This window comes from Orbicella faveolata, unplaced genomic scaffold, assembly GCF_042242905.1.
Source record: "Orbicella faveolata isolate gen_17 unplaced genomic scaffold, um_ofav_v1 contig_24, whole genome shotgun sequence".
Taxonomy (NCBI): domain Eukaryota; kingdom Metazoa; phylum Cnidaria; class Anthozoa; order Scleractinia; family Merulinidae; genus Orbicella; species Orbicella faveolata.
Window position 1 is genome coordinate 14,119,745 of NW_028301552.1, and position 13,549 is coordinate 14,133,293.

Sequence of the window (13,549 nt, forward strand, 5' to 3'; positions counted from 1 at the left end):
GGAACGGATAGAAAAAGAAAAAAGAAAAAGAAATGAATATACCATCATGTATACATCTAACAGCAAAATGGACACAATCTAAGTACCAGAAAACTTGAAAGTAAATATTATTCCAGATTCTTACCTCGATTTCTGTTGAAGGTAAATTAATGAAAATAGTGCTCCCTTGGCACAGCAAATCCTCCTCACACTTGCTACGATCGGCTTTAAATAAACGTTTTTTGTTACATATACATTTTACATCCCCAAAGCGTCTTAAATGGTGACCAATATTGCGTAACATAGAGCTGTTTAGTTACATAAGATCAATTAGATCCATTATTGAACAGGTGGTGAAAAAGGAGAGAGGTTCTTGTTTTTACTTTCACTGAGATCTTCTTCAGATTTTTCGCAAACTAAGAAAAGGTTAAATCAAAAATAGCTCAAAATCTGTCTTTCATATTTTTATTTTACTTTGCATGAATGTTAAATCAGAACCAATTTCTTATTCCTGAAATTTTGAAGTGGGGTCATACGGGTAGATTTTGAGAAAAACGTGATTTAACTTACTGGTGCCCAGTCTCTCCTGAGGTACTCGGTCGTTCATTTTGACCCTTTGTTGGCGTTTAATTGCTCAAGTTTCAAATACAATGGTAAAAGACTTAAGTAAACAGTAAATAGAGAATGAAAAAACATCTTGGAACATTTTTCAAAAGAGTTAGAAGTTGGGCTGTCATAATCTATCAAAACTGTAGTAAGCCACCTTAATTGCTTTCCATCTGTTACATAATTACATTTTCCATTGACAAAAGCGTTTTTAAAGGTGGCAGCTGCAGACCAACATTAGGTTATTATGTTGCAAATGATCATTTTCATCTCGTCTATAATGAAACAGTCAAACAGATGGTAAACAAAGAACGAGGTTCATTTCTATTCCATCGGTGTCTTTTTATTTTTTCTGTTACCAGAAGTTTATCACTGCTACAGTACACAAGTTCTTGCATCAAATTTTACCCCACATAAAGGCTTGAAAAAAGTCACGCTTGTACAGTACTCAGAAGTAAGATTCTGTTGCACATATCGATTTGATCCACTGTTGAAAATATAGTAAATAAGGCTCAATGGCGCTATGCTGTAAGTATCGTTGTGAAGCTAAATTTGCAATGATAATGCTAAAATCTTGAAAACGTAAACAAAACTAGATCAAGTAGCAAAGAATCTATCAAATGAGATACCCGAGGAGATTTTGATTACCTCTCAGATACTAATTAAAAATGACAAACAATGGACTGCAAGGCTGATACTAGACAAACCGATAAAGCACGATGACAACAGTGGACAGCCGTTTCGTCCTTATTGGGACTCATAATTAAAAATGACTGTATTGTATCCATCACTTTTTAGAATATTGTGAAAAACAAATAATGCTGTAAGAAAGCGCATAAGATTAACGTAACCTTTGGATTAACAAGGGTAGGGGTGGAAGTAGTTTTGCATTTTCCAACTTCAGATCGACTTGGCCCCCCAGGTCCTTACCCCCCCGGGGGGGGGGGGAGGGGGCTACCATATAAAATATACAGTGGGGCTCACTGTCACGGCCGAGTCTGAGGGCTACGAACTATCATTTATACTAAAAAATATTCCTGCGGATCACATAAATTCCGGAAGATTGCGATTGCGATCGGAGGTTTGTTCCTTTCACCCACTGTTCCCTTAATCATATGTTAAATTTTTCGGTATCGTATAGTCAGTAAGATGTGTAGCATCAGATCTTGATCACAGAAGTGGCTTTCCTGCAACCGCTATTCGAAGTGTTGATCGAATGAGACATTCGCGGAGTTGATTTATTAGCTGCTCCTGTTATCTCAGTATATAAGTATATTCACATTTAGTTAACAGTTCAACGCTCGGCAGAAACGATTGCGAGACGTCAGAGCTTCATCGCTTTGGTCTAAATGTTCACATAAAAAGGCTTTGTTAATTCTTAATTCATTTTCTTCATCCGCTATATGAGGAAGTATTTTCAGACTCGAATGTCTGTCTGACTGACGTTGACTGACTTGTTTCACTTTCTCCCACGCACGGTCAGGAACTCCTCAAATCCTCACAATTTCCCCTGTTTAGCCCGTGCCAACAATTTAACTTTTGCAGGTATCTTCCAAATTGTAAACATAGAAACAATTCGGGCTTTCGCCAATTAGTAATCCTTTAATTTTATGGTAAATACGGGGATTTTGTATTGTGAGAAGATCGCGTAAGTTCGTCTCGGTGTAAGGTCATAGGGTGACTGATAAAAGTGACAACCTACATTGTACCGAGACTAGTCAAGGACGTTGTAAAAATGGGTCACACTTGTAAAAAATGGGTCACACTAAGAAAAATGGGTCACACTTAAGAAAATGGGTCACATTTTGATAAAAGGGTTACACTCGCCAAAATTAGTCACACGCGTAAATATGGGTCACACTTCGAAAAATAGGTCACCTTGGAAAAATGGGTTACACTTAGAAAAAAAAATCAGACTTGTAAAAATGCGTCACACTTGTAAAAATGGGACACACTTGTAAAAATTGGTCACACTGGGAAAAATGGGTCACATTTGCCAAAATGGGTCACACTTGTAACAGTGGGTCACACTTGGAAAAATGGTTCACTCTTGGAAAAATGGGTCACACTTGGAAAAATGGGTCACAATGAAAATAATGGGTCACACTAGTAACAATGGGTGAGACTTGGAAAAATGGGTCAATCTTCTAAAAATAAGACACGCTTGTAAAAATAGTACGCATTTGTAAAAAATGGGTTACACTTCTGAAAATGGGTCGAACTTAGAAATGTAGGTCACACTTGGAAAAAAATCAGACTTGAAAACATGAGCCAGACATGTAAAAATAGGTCACACTTGTAAAAATGGGTCACCCCTGTATAAATGGGTCTCACGTAATGAAATGGGTCAAATTCGGAAAAATGGGTCACACTTAGAAAAACGGGTCACACTTGGAAAAAAGAGGCAAACTTGGAAAAATGGTCACACTTGGAACAATGGGTTACACTTGAAAAAAGGGTCATACTTGGAAAAAGGAGTCACACTTGGAAAAAAGGGTTACACTTGGAAAAATGGGTCACACTTGAAACATGGGTCGAACTTGGAAAAAGGAGTCACACTTGGAAAAAGGGGTTACCCTTGGAAAAGTGAGTCACATTTGGAAAAATGGGTCACACGTGGGAAAATGGGCACTCTTTAGAAAAGTGGGTCTCATTTGGAAAAATGGGTCACACTTGGAAAAATGGGACTCACTTGGAAAAATGCCTTACACTTGGAAAAATGGGTCACACTTGGAAAAGGGTCACACTCGGAAAAATGGGTTACACTTGGAAAACATGGCCACACTTCGAAAAAAGGGGGACACACTTCGAAATAAGGGTCAAACTTGGAAAAATGGATCACACTTAGAAAAACGGGTCACACGTGGAAAAAAGTGGCAAACTTGAAAAAATGGTCACACTTGGAAAAATGGGTCATACCTACAAAACGGAGTCACACTTGGAAAAAAAGGGTTACACTTGGAAAAATGGGTCACATTTGGGAAAATGGGTAACATTTGGAAAAATGGCTCACACTTGGAAAAAAAGGATCACACTTAGAATAATAAGTCACACTTGGAAAAGGGTCACACTTGGAAAAATGGGTTACACTTGGAAAACTTGGCCACACTTTGAAAAAGGGGGGAGGGCAGACTTCGAAAAAAGAGTCAAACTTGGAAAAATGGGTCACACTTCTTTCCAGAAGTCTTTGCAGTTGAACTATGTAAGCATTTCTTTAGATTGTTACAAGTGTTGTAGTGAAATACAGCTATTCCATCCAGTTTGTCAACAGCTCTGTCAAGTTACCGTCTATGAATCTTGGACTTCATACGATCAGAATACCCAAAAAGATGTTTGCTTCCTGGGGAAATGAAGTTAGCGTCACTTTTGACACTCTTTAAACAATCTTTTTTTTTTATTTTCCGACTCGAAAAGAACGTATAGCCTACATAGCAGACGTTTCCAAAAAAGCAGGCGAACGGAACGAAACTGGGAGCGAATTCGAAAAAGAAGGAGCAGGGGGAGGAAGAGGGGCGAGCGAATTCCTTTTTCTTCCCACCCCCTCCCCCTTCTCGCCCACTCCTCCCCACTTCTCCCCGATTTTTTGCTCACCCCAGGCGCGCTCCCTTGCTCGCCCGCTTACTCGCTCGCTTGTTCGATCTCTCCGCCTGGAAAAGGAAAGGAAGCGGCTGCTAAGCAGGCTAAAAACGTATGGCTATGAGCTGTTAGTGAACGCCATCGATTATCGCAAGTCAAATAGAAAAATGTACGTTTATCTTCCAGCCAGGCTAAATTCTCTCCGGATTATAACTTTTTTAAAGCTTTAACTAAAAATAAAAATATTTGTTATTACATAACACAAAAGCGTAATACATCACATTCCCTTCACCAGTCGTTTATCAATTTCTCCGTAAGACTGGATTGGGAATTATTCAGGATTCTCACTTAAATATTTTCACGTTTTATATCCTGATGCATCTAATTATCTGATTTTTGAAAATATAATATTTTGATATCTTAAAACTGCAAGTATTGAATACATTTAAGGTACAGCCGTTACTTGTGTGCGTAAATTTCGTCTACTGCCAGACAATATATAATAAACGTAACTAAAAACTACTATATAAATTATACTAGCTCTAAAAAATTAATACTAGCTTTAAGGTGGTAGTAACAGATGTAGCGCTATTTAAAGAGGAAGGTACTTCCTCAATGTCTCAACAACAAAGAACAAAGTAGCGTTTGCAGGAATGGAGCGCATTAAGCACGGTGTAAAACCTCTGTAGAATCGTTTCCATCCACCTTCATCGTAGTACAGTTTCCTTATACAGTCTTTGATGCTTTTGAAGCGCCTTTTTTCCACAACAGAGTCATCCGCCTGCATCGACGACTTTATGACATCCGTGGGATATGTCAGGAACCAATAGAGGAACCCCCCTGTTCCCCCTGCAGCTAGTAACGCCATGGGAGAGACGTCATATATTGTACCCCCCTCTGGTATTGCCATAGTTCGGCATAATTCGTAGAAGCCTACAGAGAACAAAGTAGGGTAGTATAGAGGAACTGTGGTCGCAAAATCAGCCAATTAATAGGCCATTTTGCTAATGCAATTATTTCCTAGTTCTATTCCCTTGTGGGGGCAAGAAGTGATCACTCGGCCAAAAATGGCGTCATTAATTCATTAAATAGATCAAATTTTGCCCCCATAAGGGACTAGAGCTAGCATTAGTAAAATGGAGTATTCCGATAATCATATTGCAAGCGATATGTGGATACAGGGTAACTTTAGAAGATAGACAGATACATGTAGCCTTTATTTTAAAACGACGAGAATTAAAGCTGAGAGGCTTATTGGATCGATTGTACTAAAAACTAAAATATCTATAAACTATAACTAAAAAGCTACAAAGAACGTCTGAGCAGTGAAGTTTTGCACAAATTTTGGGCAAATGCAGAGTGACCATTGTTTTGTACGGGATATTTGAAATTACTGTTTTTGCATAAATTTGACTGTTCCCAAATGTATGAGTTTTATAAGAGCACGACACATACGTCTAGAAGAAGGTGCATAAGACTATAATAGAAGCACAATCCATAATCAAGAGGTTAGCAACAGGAAATGTTTTCTTTTCCCTGTGCTTGTGGGGTACCGCAGGATATCAAGTCTTGGAAGCCTCTAAATACTGGTCGGGGATGCCAGAATGATAAGGATTCCGTTTGAGTCACACCAAGCTGTTTGAGTCGCAGGTGAGGACCATCAGTTAAGTGCATGACAAGTTCATTGTTGAATTTCTTAAAGGAGCTACGTTACGGTTTCCGTGCATATTGAAAAGGTTAGCCTAAATCTTCCAAGTTGGTCGTTGAAATCCGTGTTAATCTTCTCCATCCTTCACCGTCCTTGTTCCTTTATGGTTTATTATTATCTCTTTGGTGTTTTTCTATCTAAGTAAACTACTATTTTCAGGTTTCCTTCAATCTGAAGGTATTTTTGTGCATGGCTAAAATAACTCAAAATACCGTGACTGAGCTCCTTTATGTACATGGCAAGGTTTTTGTTTTTAAAACTTCTTCACATGTTTTTGAACTCACCAAAGAAAGCTGAATTTGCCGGGATATTCCTAACCCACGTGGCAGGTAGTCCTTGGTAAGCTCCTCGAATTCCGTGCTTCTTAACAATAACATAAGCTGCATGGAAGACATTTGTGTACATGACTGGCTCCCCTGATTTTGCTCTTATGATCTGGATTTGCATCTTTGATTTAAACTGCAGAGAGACAACTACATTCAGGTTATTGCATCACAAGGAATCTGTAGCAAAAATGTAAAAAAATAATTATTATTGAAAAAACAGTGGAAATAAAACAGGAGCTTACTTCGTTTCTTAGCGTGTAGATCTACATGCAGGTGTTTCAGAGGTTCGTGCAATATCAACAGAGGTATGTAGAGATTGACTCTCCTTTAATAGGTACATGTACCATTGAGAGGGCACCTCAATAGAAGCATGAAGTAGAATAGGGGAAGAGACATTTTACCCTAAGTAAGTCTAAACAGGCGGTTTGCAAAGATTGCAAAGTTGAAACTACCTAGGAGAAGTTCATTCTGTTTGTGTGCAAACGTCATACATGTATGCCCATCACAGGAACAATTTGAACAGAATCAGATTTCATGTGTTACTAAGTGCTTAGGACAATGTTGGACAATCATTGGTTGCCAAACTTACGCGCATGTACATAGTTTGCACACAAGCCAAGTGGAACCTATCGGAGATTATCCCAGTTTTCTGTAGCATGAAGCGACTAGGAATATTTCTACTCCTCCCTGGATGGGATGCTAGTCCATCGCATGGTTACCCCCAGCATTACATTTGCTGGTACCCATTTATACACCTGGGTGGAGAGAGGCACTGTGAGAGTGAAGTGTCTTACTTAAGATTGCCAAGAACACAACACAATGTCCCAGGGGCTCAAACCCGGACTGCTCGATCCAGAGTACACTTACGATGAGACCACTGTACCTCCACTACGCATTTACATTAGGAGGCTAAAAAAGGATTTTACCGAGAATCAGCATCCTTATTAACTCTTCTTTTGTTTGAAGCAGTTTTAGATCAGGCCATCAGAAGCTAAACAGATAGTGCAGAAGTCAGCTATCAAGTTAATGCTTTTGAAGAGTTACATGATAGGAGGAGGAGGTACAGTAATGCAATATCTATTATGTTTCATTCCTGACATGGGATGTTTTCTTCACTCCTTGAAGAAGACATTTGGATGTTTTTTTTCCTTCTACCAAAAAGTGCAAATGGCTGCTAATGAATAAAACGAACTAGGTTGTCAGGCAACTTGTCAAAAATTACAGGATTTGACCTGACTTGGGGTGCAGGTTTTTTCTGATTTGACTGAACACCTGAAACAGGCCAGCCTTAATGCTGTCTCAGACTGGCTACACCTCTCACCAAATCAATGGGTCCCTCAACAAGTGCAGCCACTGAACCCGTAAACATACCACACAAAAAGTACTCTGGGATAGTAAGTCGTTGACCAAGATGATCTTTCCCAGCAAAAAATGCCGTAATCTATAAAGAAAAATAGTAAAACACTATATATTAAAATAGGACCTAGAAAGATTTGAGGAAGACCCTGCTACAATGAATGGTATTATTGAGTCCATCCAAAGTCACAGTCACATGCATGTATCTGGAACAAAATCTTGATATAACAAAACCACATATGACAAAATCCCTTATAACAAACACAATTCAGACACACAAACTTAATCACAATACATGTATATGGAATAAATTAAACTGACCATATTCCATTGTCAAAGATTGCACTTTTTCCGTCAACAGCTCAGAGCTCTATGATTACAATCTGTTTGTTATAACACATACATGTACTAGGCCCCGGTGGGGAGGGAGGGAGAGTTCCCATATAAAAAGTGTTTAACCTCAAAAGGCCCACAGCAGGAGCTTTTGTGGTACTTTTTAGGGTATTGAGGGAAAATAGCATGACAATACATATTTGAAAAATAAGAGACTTAATTTTATCTCAAAATAGGTACCTCTTAGGGGTTAAAAAAATTCGAAGCCATGCTGCACAAAACAGGATCTTGGTGCCTTTTTGCAGTTCTTATCAAAATTCCTGACGAGCGCCCGCATCCCTTTTATATGGGAGTTGCCCCCTGGATATTAGGACTGAGGTACATCGCAAGTAGGTAGACAGATGGCACGACTACATAGCCACATGCAGCATGGTATGCCTTTAAACCAGCATAAAAGGTACATAATGCATATGTACAAGGGCAGTTCTCAATTGAGTTTTGTAATCACTGGCAATTACTTTTATTAATTGGTTCTGGATGTTGTTTTACTACAGTTTGAGATTTGCTGAGTAGTCTGCATGCATGTAGTTGGTAAGTGATTGGCTTGGTTTTGGTTTTAAGACATCTAAATGAAAAGCGCTCTAGATAGCCAATACAAAAACATAGCCCTTTAAACACTCACTTAGTGTAAAGGGATAATAAATCATGATCAATTACTAAATATTATACTGAAGCCTCTATTAAGCAGACACCCTCAGGACCTTCCCAAGTGTTCGCTTAATAGAGGGTGTCCACTTAATAAAGGTGTCTAACAATTGCGCAATGTTTGTTAGCAATTAACATTCAACAGTTCCTCTGTACTGTTCCAGGTTGTTAATCAAGCTATCCAGAGTTCAAGTTAATCAGCTTTCATCACCAACTTTAATTTGTTTGTAATAATGCCCTTTCAATACAGCAACGATAATATGGGGACATTTAATCGACTATTTAATCAACTATTTCAAGGATGTAATTCTATGCCACATTGTTCATTCAGTTTGGTGTCTTTTAACAATAGAAATTAGCCCAATACAATATATTTTAGTGTCCTTTTCCGCTTAATAGAGGTGTCTGCTGAATAGAGGTTCATTATAAAGGGAAATATAGGAGGTTAATTTTGGGACCAGGCTAAGTGTCCGTTTAAGAGAGGGTGTTTGCTTAATTGGGGGTCCGCTTAATAGGGGTTTCACTGTATTATGTTCAACTAACCTGATAATAGGAAGTGAAGAGAGTTGCTCTAAAAAACATCTGACCCACAATAGGAGACCCTGCAGTAATAAACAATAATGATAAGGAGACTAATAGCTACCTCATGTACATGTACATGTAAATTGATAGGAACTTTACAAGAATATTTAGGGATTTTTACACATGCTGGTATATACATGTATAAGGATCCTGGTAACTGGGCTGGCTTGGATTCAGAATATTATATGATTGGAGGTGGTGCTAAACTAAATTGCACCCAAAATACTAAGGGTATGAAGTGTTTTGTAGTTCAGTCACATTGAGTCAGAGGCTAACTCAAGAGCCTAGCTTTTCATTTACAGTAGCCTCCAGTCTCATTAAAATAAAGTGATTTCATGTACAACATTTTACCTCACTTCAAGAACCAGTCCTGAGTTTAGCTCATTATACTATATATCAAGTGTAACAGTATTTGTAAATTATGAGAAATAAAGATGCATGATGTTGTTTGCTGGTTCAGTTGGCTGGACTGGCTCTGAGTTTGCCAAGATCTTGGCATGTTGATTAAATACAACAAAAATGAGCTTGGTAATAACATGGCAAGCAAGCGAGCCCATTGTTCTGGATCCCAGTATCACAACGCCAGGATCCTGGCCAACTAGTCTGAAAATGTTCCATGTAATGACATTCACTGGGCCAGCCTGGATTACAAAACCAGCAAACGTACAGTGAGTAACACACTGCTCACGCATGGCTGATGAAATATCAGTCTAAAAATCATCTCAGTGCTTAACCTGTGCCAGTAGCTGAAGGGTTAGCTCACTTCATGTAATAATACATGTTAGATAAAACTAATCTCGGAAAACCAAGCCTGAGCCTGTAAAACTGGGGCAGTCCACCCCAGCTCATGTACATGTAATAGGCCTCCTGTTGTGAGTGTTATAAACATTTGGATGGTTCCTGCATGGTGTTGAATATGTTTCGTCTTTCTCGCTACCTACCGTCCCACCCAATCCTACACTTTTTAACTTGTGAATTGTGTTCAAGCAAATTATGGATTGTAGTGGTGGACCAGATTCCACAAATGAGCTGTTGGTTGATTATCTGTTAACTTTTTGCAATTGTTCTGTTTTGCAGGCACATGCATGCATATCATTTGACATCTCTAGGACAATGTATAACGTTCAGGCATGCATCAAAACAACAGTGAAGTGGATGCTGCAAAGGAGACTAGGAAGGGGTGTCAAGTCATGAAAAAGGTTGCATTGGCTTCACAATTCTGCTGTTTTGCAGGCACAAACATGTTTGACACCTCTAGAACAATGTGTTACATTCAGATGTGAATCACAAAATGTTGAAGTACATAAGAAATCTGTAAAGGAGAATAGGAAAGGGTCAACAGGCCTTTTGCAACAGTTGGTCATGTGATGTGCTTGCTGATCAAGAACACACTGTTTCTTGCATAATTGGTAATATGTAGTGTTATCAGAAATGGAAAGGCCATCTACAAATGGGCTTACATGCACATTTTCAAGATTTATCCTTTAAGAGGGAATTTTTATGGAGGTTAAAAATTGAAGGATTTGTGTAGAAAGAAGATGCTTTGCCCTCCAGTCATGCTCCAGAGGTTTTTCATACAAATCCATCCAGTGGTTTTCCATGCTTGAAAAAATATGAGTAGAACAATAGCATCACTAGAAGATTTCAAGACAGCCATATAAAGAAAATAAACTTTTAGTATTTTAGGATACACATTGTCATACTTTGATTGACTTCTGAATTTTTCTCTCTCAAAGATAAAATTAAAGTAGCTCAGTAGAGGCCTACATGTAATCAGACCATTCAAGTTGAAATAAACTGTGTACATGTATATATCAAGAATGTATCCTTGTAATTTCTTCCTGTTTCACCTCTCTTTCTGTCTCCAATTGTTTTATGCCTACAGCTTCCATTTGTAGTGATTGGTAATGGAAAAGGTTCCTGGAGAGCAGAGCTTCCTCACTTCCCTACAAAACCATCTTATTTTTGCAATATTCAAGTCATCATTAAATCTCAACCTTACATGGCATGGCACTGGTCTGTAAAATAATGTGCTGGCTATTTAAAATATGGTCTTCCATTTCTAAAATTCATTTGGTTATAACATTAAGTTTCAAAATAATTATTGACCACATGTCTGAGGCCCATTCAAGGTCCATTCAAGGTCCATTCAAGGTTCCATGAAAAGGTTGGCTTATATCTGTCAACATTGTTGATGAACCCATTAATACCTTGAGATTTTTGAAAAAAAACAACGTATTTTTGGACATTTTGGACATTTTTAGCCTGGATATGAGCTAAGTTGGCTCCAATCTACTCAAAAAGGCATTTGCAACAAGACAGAATGCCTATCTTTCCGCTTACATTGCATTTTATCGCATGTTTGCTTGGGTATGGGCAGAAATCCAAATTTTGATTTTTGTTTTGTTTTTTTTAATTTGTTTTTTTCCGCCTTTCCTTTTTGTCCTTTTCTAATTTTTTTGGTGCAGTTTTTGACCTACTACTGGGCTGGCTTCCAGTTCAAGAATTTCCATGAAAGCATCATTGAGATGGGAGTACGGAGTAGCCATGTGTAGTACGGGGAAATTTTGCTCTGAGTTTTTCACTCAAATTTCTAAAACAATTAATGAATATTTCACACTCAATTGACTAAGTCACTCTGATCTCGGTATTGCTTGAAAGATCCTTTGCTACTGCAGAACTTGAATGTAAATGATGCCAGTTATGGTCACAGGTGATGATGTCAGAAGTGGAACAGGCCAATTTTCATCATGGGCAGTTTACAGGCAGCACAGGCATCAATGGGTTAAAGTGTTGGTAAACACTTTAACTTTTCATGGAAGTCCAGAGGAAAGATAATAAGTTTGTGAAAGTTTATAGTCAGAATCATTGTTTTAAGTTAAAGAAGTTTACTGTTATTTTTTCTCTTTAAAACATTAGTAGTTTTTCTTTTTATATATGAAAAGAGCAATTCCATATTACGCTAAGGTTAGCTCATTTCAATCATCATTCAAAGGCGGAATTAACGAGTTTGTTCTTAGTGCACTTTGATCCTGGGAGGGGGGCTACTCCCTTACAGGGGCTATAGAGGTATGTACAGCCCTAAAGGGTATGGTTTTTCAGCCATTTTGGTCATAAATAGGGTATTGATTTTAGCTGATTGTGGCCATTTTGGTCATAAATTGGGTATGGTTTTTGCACTCTAGCCTTGATATGGGTATATTTCTAAGAAGAAGCCACTTTTTCATCATTATTGAAAAGAAAATCAACAAAAACCCTTCACAAATTATGCTTCCAGTAATTTAACATTGGTCCGAACCAGGGAATTTGTTATAACTCAGGTCTGAAACAGGGTTCTGATTTAAGGGTCAGGTCATAAATAGGGTTTCAAATTTTTGGTCAGATATTAAATAGGGTAGGGAATATCGCAGATTTTAGTCATAAATAGAATAAGGGTTTTGGGAAGAGGGCCGCACACCCCACCCAATTTTTCTGGGAGTATACCAATCCAATCCAGCCTGCGTAAAGCGTCCACTTGAGTTTTTTTTCGTGTATTGGGAGCGCGCGAAATCTTTTATCTCCCATTTCGTGATGTCCTGATGTCGTGATGTCGCGATGTCCCGTGATGCAGACAACTCGCCCCCTGGACAATTAGCCCCAGACAACTCGCTCCCGATCTTCAGACAACTAGTCCCCGATCTTCAGACAACTGGCCCCCAATATGAAAACACCTATGTTACGTTAGACAAATATATTTTTATGCTCAGAAAGTAATAATTTCTTGAAAGAAGAAGAAAGTTTGTTTTTTAATGTATATTACGAGACCAAGATTTACGTTTTTAGCCTTTGATTGTAACGATCGCGTAAACACATGAACTCACCAACTCCTTTGTACAGTCCTCCAATCCCTTCCCATTTCATAGTTTTTACGAAGCAATCCAAAAGTCCTTTGTAAACGGGCCGATCAACAGGCTGGGTTTGAAGACGAACCTTCAGCGTGTCGAAGGGATGGCCTACCAGGCACACAGCAATGCCGCTGAATGTTCCAGACACTATATTTTTCAAAGTTCTCCTGATAAATGACTGTTCGCTGGTTGGTATCAATGCCGGCAATTCCTCGATGTTTTGGCTATCTTCTATTTTAGAGTCCGCCATGTTGGTTTGTCACGTCACGTAATCCCCGTAAGCCATTAAAAAATTTATCTTGTGCAAGTCTCTTAGCAACTAGGTGCGGGTTGCGGGTTAGTGCCCGCACGCTGGATAGCATATTGCGTGGCTAACGCTCTTCATGCGAAATAAAATGTACGGAAGAATAAACTCGAATAAATGAGAACGAAAGTAGAGGACATAACATAGTTTCGCGTACTTGATTAACCAACCGCGGGATTATTCTCATGAA

The 13,549-nt window shown here is 38.6% G+C and overlaps 1 protein-coding gene across 1 annotated transcript; it reads right to left on the reverse strand.

Annotated features, from left to right (window-relative positions):
• Positions 1–3,737: 3,737 nt before the first annotated feature.
• On the reverse strand, positions 3,738–13,516 carry LOC110064410 (mitochondrial substrate carrier family protein G-like). The gene is made up of 5 exons (XM_020771463.2): positions 13,032–13,516; positions 9,133–9,191; positions 7,517–7,636; positions 6,154–6,328; positions 3,738–5,094 (listed from the first exon to the last, which is right to left on the reverse strand). Exons 1-5 carry the CDS (start codon positions 13,303–13,305, stop codon positions 4,754–4,756), a joined length of 969 nt encoding a protein of 322 aa, XP_020627122.2. The 5' UTR covers positions 13,306–13,516; the 3' UTR covers positions 3,738–4,753.
• Between the last annotated feature and the right edge of the window lie 33 nt (positions 13,517–13,549).

Coding starts and splice junctions, on each gene's coding strand:
- LOC110064410 (XM_020771463.2), bottom strand. CDS start 13,305: ATGGCGGACTCTAAAATAGAAGATAGCCAAAACATCGAGGAATTGCCG. Junction 9,192..13,031: donor AGGACTGTACAAAGGAGTTG/GTGAGTTCATGT, acceptor TTATTACTGCAG/GGTCTCCTATTGTGGGTCAG. Junction 7,637..9,132: donor TCTTCACTTCCTATTATCAG/GTTAGTTGAACA, acceptor TTTTCTTTATAG/ATTACGGCATTTTTTGCTGG.